At 62.0% G+C, this 6453-nt stretch overlaps 1 protein-coding gene across 1 annotated transcript in view; it reads right to left on the bottom strand.

Moving 5' to 3' along the window:
- Positions 1–6453, bottom strand: part of SRCIN1 (SRC kinase signaling inhibitor 1) — a 43136-nt gene that overhangs the window by 11859 nt on the left and 24824 nt on the right. Inside the window, exons 4-10 of the mRNA XM_027666360.1 lie at positions 2754–2946; positions 2445–2643; positions 2175–2268; positions 994–1808; positions 565–657; positions 334–377; positions 9–40 (exon numbers count right to left, since the gene is read on the bottom strand). Of these exons, the coding sequence (XP_027522161.1) occupies positions 9–40; positions 334–377; positions 565–657; positions 994–1808; positions 2175–2268; positions 2445–2643; positions 2754–2946 (1470 nt within the window). The remainder of the gene's footprint in view (positions 1–8; positions 41–333; positions 378–564; positions 658–993; positions 1809–2174; positions 2269–2444; positions 2644–2753; positions 2947–6453) is intronic.

Below are 6453 nucleotides of genomic sequence, written 5' to 3'. Positions count from 1 at the left end.
GGTGGCGCGGGCACCGGGGTGCCCCCGCTGCGGCTGGTGGCTGTGGGGGGACAGGAGGGGACAAGCAGAGACCGTTGAAGGGTGATGTCCCACCCCAGCACAGGTTTCAGCCCCCGTTTCTCTTATTTCCCCACCCAGTCCTTCAGTGCTGGTGGTCTCCAAAACTACCCCTGCCTTGCTTGCCCTAAGAGGCCACCCCAGAGTGGGATGGGGGGTCCTGCTGGTTGCCAGGACATGGAGGGGTGCAGACCCCCACTCCTGCTCCCTCCCTGGGACACCCGTGGGCAGAGGAGGGGGTGCTGCAGGGCGAGGGGCTCATCTCCAGCCACTTACACGCCGACGGGGGGGTCCCACCGTTGGTGGCTTCTGTCTTCTCGCTGCAACAAGAGAGAGAGAAGGGGAGTGAGTGTGGAGGCACCTCCATCCTCCCTGGATGGAGGCAGGGGCACAGCAGGGGCTGGTGTCTCCTGGGAGGGGGGCAGGACCCCCAGGATTGGCAGCAAACAGCTCAGCTGGAGGTTTCTCCGCACCCCAGGGACCCACAGGTGCCCTCCTGCTCCTCACCTGGGGGTCTCAGCCTCGGAGCCGCGGAGCAGAGCGCTCTGCACCAGCCCTGTCAGGCTGGCAATCTGCTTCTCCATGGCCTCCATCCGCTCCCTGCATGGGGAAAGGGAGAGGGGACGGGTGAGGAGCTGGATCCGGAACCGAGGGCACCCTGAGGTTCATCCCGGCCTCACTCACATCCAGCTGTTCCTTGCAGCCCCAGGAAAGACATCCATATCCTCCATTCCCTCTCTCTCCAGCCTCCAGCACCCCCAGCCGCTCCCCTCCACCCTCACTCGGTGCCTCCTTCCCCATCCCGCCACCTGCCACAGCGGGGATGATCCAAAGCTTCCCTCCACTCCTCCTCTCCCTCCCCAGCCGCCCCGACGGAAAACCACTGGAGCAGCAAAGCTCAGATCCCCGGGGGGCTTCTCCCACGCCCCATCTCACCTCGTCTCCGTGTCCTTGGCGGGTCCCGGGGAGCCAAACCCCGAGAGCGGGCGCTCGCCGGGGCCGGGGAAGAGCTCGGGGGGGCCGGAGGAGCTGGGGTTGCGCGTCTTGCCCACGGGGCTGTCCATGAACACCGAGGAGCAGGAATCCTTGCGGAAGGACTGGCGGACGGGCGAGGAGCGGCTGGGGGGCCCCGAGTAGGGGCTGTGGGGGCTCTGCCCCGGCTGCACGTCCACCATCTTCTGTGGGGACGAGGGGGGCACGCGGAAGCCCAGCCCGGGGCCGTACGTGTCGCCGTAGATGGGCGCGTTGGGTTTGTACAGCCCGTCCTCCAGCTCCGACTGCAGCGCCGCCGCCGAGTAGGTGCTGAGGGAGCGCACGGAGCCCCGCTTGTACAGCCCCCCCGAGTAGCCAAAGGGGTCCCCCATGCCCGCCAGGGACTGCGTGGAGGTGATGCTGAGCCGGCCCTCGTGCACCATCCCGTAGGGGTCGGCGTAGAGCCCCTCGTTCTTCACCAGCACCACGTTCTTCCCGGCCAGGTCCTCGTCGGGCTTCACGTCGCGGCGCTCCAGGATGGCGCTGGGGCTGGGGGACACGCCGGGGGCGGGCGGGAGGCTGGCCAGGCGCTCGCCGTGGTGCACGGGGCTGCCGGCGTAGGAGGGCGGGCGGCCCCCGCTGTAGGACATGCGGGAGCGGGACGGGGACGAGGACTGCAGCACGGGCGGGGGCGACCCCGAGGCCAGGTGGGACGCCGGGGACATGTTGTTGAGCCGGCGGGTGGGAGACGATTCCCTGGATGTGTACACCATCTCCCTCTGCAGGGAGGGGCGGGGGGTCAGCGCCGTGTCCCCTCCCCTGCTCCGCCCTGCTGGGACCCTCCACCCCTCCGAGCACCAGCAGCTCCCTCCTGAGCACCAACAGTTCCCTCCTTCCCCTCCGGCTGCGGGAGGATTTATCCTGATGAATTCCCTAAATACTGTGACTATTACCCCAAACATCCACCCTTTTAAAGCAACACTTAAAAAACTCTTAGACCCAGGCGAGACCAATCCCAGTCATCCCTCCTGCCACAAACACGTGGAATTACCAGCCTCTGTTGCTTTCTCTCTTCCCTGGCCCCACTGCACTGGGTGCACCCACCTCCCAGGTTCTCCCTGTGACACCCCGTGTCCCCCCCTTACCCTCAGGTCACCGTTGGTGATGTGGGAGGCTGGGAACGAGGCGTAGAGTGGCTCTTTCCGGTAGATTTTAATGATGCTTCTGTCCTGGATGTCGCTGGAGGGAGAAGCAGAGCCTGAGCATCCCTGACAGGCACCCCTGAAACTCCCAGCACTGCACCCACACCCCCATTTCCCACCTCATCCCACTGATTTCCTTGCTCGTGATGCCCTCAAATAAAGGAAAATCGACACTGTGGTGGATTCCTGAGCCCTCCCTCCCTCCCTCCTCACCGGACATCCTCCAGCTCGTAGAAGACGTTCCGGGACTCGTCCTTGATGAGGATGGCGGTGTTGGGGGACTTCAGCATGCCCATGGTGAGCTTCTGGGGGAACATGTGCACGATGAGGGCGTGCAGGGTGTCCATGCTGCTGATCTCGTGGGTGATGTGCACGCGCCTCGTCTCGTCCCCGAACTGCAGGAAAAGGACCCCTGGAGGCGGAGGGAGCAGAGGGCGGTGAGGGGAGGGAACCGGGCCCTGCCCTGGCACACACAGAGGGGTGTTTGGTGCCAGGCAGGTCCCTGGCAGAGCCCGAGGGTACCTGGAGATCGCAGCTTGGTCTGGCTGGTGGACCGGGACAGGGGCAAGCTCTGCCGGAACCGGTTCATCCTGTTGAACCCCAGGGGCAGCTCCGCTTCCGACATCGTTTCCAGGGATTCGGCCGAGGCGAAGGAGAGCTTGGCTTGGTCGGCCAAGCCAGGCTGGGAGCCCTGGGAGTGTCGGGAGCTCCTCGTCTGGAAAGGGAGAGGGGAGAGCTCAGAGGAGGATGGTGATGGGTATCCCAGCCCTGGACGTGGCGGGTGCTGCTCCCGCCTTTCTACGGCACGCGGCGCTGGGATGGAGAGGGAATCATAGAATCATGGAATGTCCCGAGTTGGAAGGGACCACTGAAGATCATCAACTCCAGCTCCCGGTCCTGCACAGAATATGCCCAAAAATCCCACTGTGTGCTGAGCTGCATCCAGGGATGCTCCATCCCGGATTCCCACTGAGTTGGGGCCCTGATGTGATCCAGACACGGGGCCAGCTCGAAGCCTCCTCCACCTCCTGCTCCCAGCACGGACCCCCATTCCCAGTCCCCTCACTCCTGCCATCCCTCACTCCCGTTTCCCATCTCCCAGTGCCACTCCAGTGCCTTTGAGCTCCCGCACCAGCAACCACTGGAACAAACCCGGCCGGAGCCGCCGGAGCCGCCGGAGCCGGGACTCGCGTGCGAGCTCTGGAATAACCTTGGCAATTCCAGGAGGTTACACATCCATTACACCAATGAAGCAGCTCCCGGGAAACATAAATGCCTGGCTTATTCTGGAAGCAAAGCAGCGGCGAGGTTTATGGCTGTGTGAGCCTGGAGAAAGTAATGGACTGGGGCTTACAGCAGGAAAAATTTAATAACACCAGGAGCCCAATTTCCCAGCGTGTTCGCTGCGGGGGAAGTTCACGCTCCAGACACGGATTTTTCGGCGCAAACATCCCCGAATACGTGGCCGGGCCCCCCCCTTTGGCACAGGTGCCCGTCGATATCCCCCCGAAAATACCAGGCTTTGGATTTTCCAGACACATGTTTAACGTCGGCAAACCAAACAGAGGGAACAAACAGCTCCTGGGGTGTGGAAAAGGTGGCCCTGGAAGGGACAACAGCTCTATTTTAAGACCGGAAAGAAAAAAAAAAACAACGACAACAACAAAAAAAATCAATATGAAATGATAACAGCCATCATCATCATTTAAATTAGACATTAATTGGAAGATTTAATTAATCCTGTGAGGCGGGGTTTTTGGAGGACTTGAAATGTTCTCGCTGGAGCTAATTGCTGGAAAATTGACTGCCTGGTTTGGCTGTTGTTGTTTCAGCACAAAGAGCTCTGGCAGCGCAGCTGCTCGAGTCTGACATCAAGGAAAGGATGTCGGGATGGACCTGGCCAGGACCAGCACCCCGAGGGTGCCCAGCAGGTGAGGGAGCTGCAGGGAGCAGGAGGTGATGGATGGACCCTCCTCCCCTCCCTCACGCTCGTGGCACGGAGGTCTTTGAGGTGCAGCAGCTGGTTTTTGGGCTCCCCACCCTCGCACACCCTTTAGGGCTGGTGGGTGCCCATCTCCAGGCGTTTGCTCTGGGTTTGGGTGCTGCTGCCCAGCTCCCAAACCGGGATGGATCCGAACAGGGAAGAGCAGGGATGTGGTTGGGATGTGACCAACGCTGCCAGGGCTGCACCTCAGCCTGGCTTTGCCCTCCTGGCTCCTTCCTGTGCTCTGTGCCAGAGGGGTCTCACCCTGCCCTGTATCCATCCATCCATCCACCCATCCATCCTTTCCACACCCTACCCATAAATACCCCCCAATCCCAATGTCCTGGGGTCCCTACAGCCCCTATAACACCACACCCTGATGCCCTGGGGTCCCTACAGCCCCTCTAACACCACACCCCAACACCCTGGGGTCCCTACAGCCCCTCTAACACCACACCCTGATGCCCTGGAGTCCCTACAGCCCCTATAACACTCCACCCTGATGCCCTGGGGTCTCTACAGCCCCTATAACACCCCACCCCAACACCCTGGGGTCTCTACAGCCCCTGTAACACCACACCCCAACGCCCTGGGGTCCCTACAGCCCCTATAACACCACCCCCTGATGCCCTGGGGTCTCTACAGCCCCTATAACACCCCATCCCAACACCCTGGGGTCCCTACAGCCCATGGGACACCTGCAGGAGCAGGTGACAGGGAGAACTTCCCCGTTCCAGGTGAGCCCTGCCCTGCAGGCGCTGCTGACCTCAGGTAATTAAGCTCATCTGCTGGAGATAATTATGGCATCAGTCAAACAACAAGAACAAAAAAAAAAAAAAAAAAAAGGAGAAAACAGGCAGGATGGGAGTTAATGGATTTTTAGCCCGGAAGGGACCGTTCTGGCCTGATGCTCACAAAATGTGCTCCCCCACCCTGAGCAGGGAGCTGCAGCCCCCCAAAACTGTTGCTGGCACCGGGGTAGAGCCACAGCCCCCTTCCCCCAGTGCCCCTCACTCAGGGCACCCCTGTAGGCACAGGACCCTCGTGCACCCCAGGGTGCTGGTAAGCTGGAAAGGGCAGGTCCTGTAGTGGGGGGACACGATTCCAAGCACTCCAGGGGGGGAATCTCTGCCATTTTTTGCCTGGGGGAGCAGGACCCAGGCATCCCCAGAGCCCAGGGAGGGGACAGCAGTGGCTGCTCCGACCTTGGCCTCCAGCAGCCCATTAATGAGCCACCTCAGAGGGAACCAGAGGTTTTATTGCTCTGCCTCACTAATGATTCCTCCTGCTCTGGGATAATGCATTAAACCGACAGCTCAGCCCCCACAGATCCTGCCTCCCGCCCCTGCCACCAGCTTGGCAGTCCCTGGCACCCCTGGGGGGACTCTGCTGCCCCACAGCCCCTCCCACAGCCCCCACAGCCCCCCCCTGAGCGGGTGGGACCCGCTCACAGCCACCCAGGCCATGAATCATCCCAAACGTGCCAGGACAGGGCACCTTCAGGAGGCTCCATCCGTCCCTGTGGAGTTTAAATGACTCCACACCCGGGTTCCTGCTTTGCTGGAGGTGCTTTTGGGGGGGTCCTGATCCTGCCTGGAGGGTGCCACCCTGGGATGGGCAGTGCCAGGACCTGCCTGTGCCGGGATGGACGTTCCCTGCTGTCACCCCACCGAGGGTCGCCCCGTTGTCCATCCAGAGGAGGGGGAGATGCACCCACCCAGGGGCATGCAGGGTCCCACCCCACGGCCCTCCCAGTTGGGGAAGGCTCTGTGGGTGCAGGATAAATCTCTGCAGTGACCAAAACCCAGCCTGCACCCCCAGCCTGGGCACAAAGCCCTTGTCCCCCCCCATTCCTCAGTTTTTACACCTTCAGGGACAGTTTTACCCAAATCCAGACCCCTCCCTCCAACAAGGGGCTCCTGCAGCTTCAGAAGAGCCCAAACACTCCCTGTGGGATCTGAAACCCCCTGTGGTGGCAGGGAGGGGGTGGAGGGGACACAGCCCCCTCTGCTTGTTGTCCCCGTGCTGCAGAGATGCCACGCTGGGAAATGACCCATTTCCTGCTGAACCAGCACTTACAGAGGGTTAACACGATTCCTGCCACTGATTCCTGCCACGGCAGCAGCAGCATCGCCTCCAAACCCGGGATCCTGGAGCTGCCCCCACCACCCCCAAACCCGGGATCCTGGAGCTGCCCCCACCACCCCCAAACCCGGGATCCTGGAGCTGCCCCCACCA

Source organism: Corapipo altera, unplaced genomic scaffold (genome assembly GCF_003945725.1).
Source record: "Corapipo altera isolate COAL_440 unplaced genomic scaffold, ASM394572v1 200, whole genome shotgun sequence".
Lineage (NCBI taxonomy): Eukaryota > Metazoa > Chordata > Aves > Passeriformes > Pipridae > Corapipo > Corapipo altera.
The sequence above is the reverse complement of the archived record's forward strand: the minus strand, read 5'-3'. Positions and strand labels throughout refer to the sequence as shown.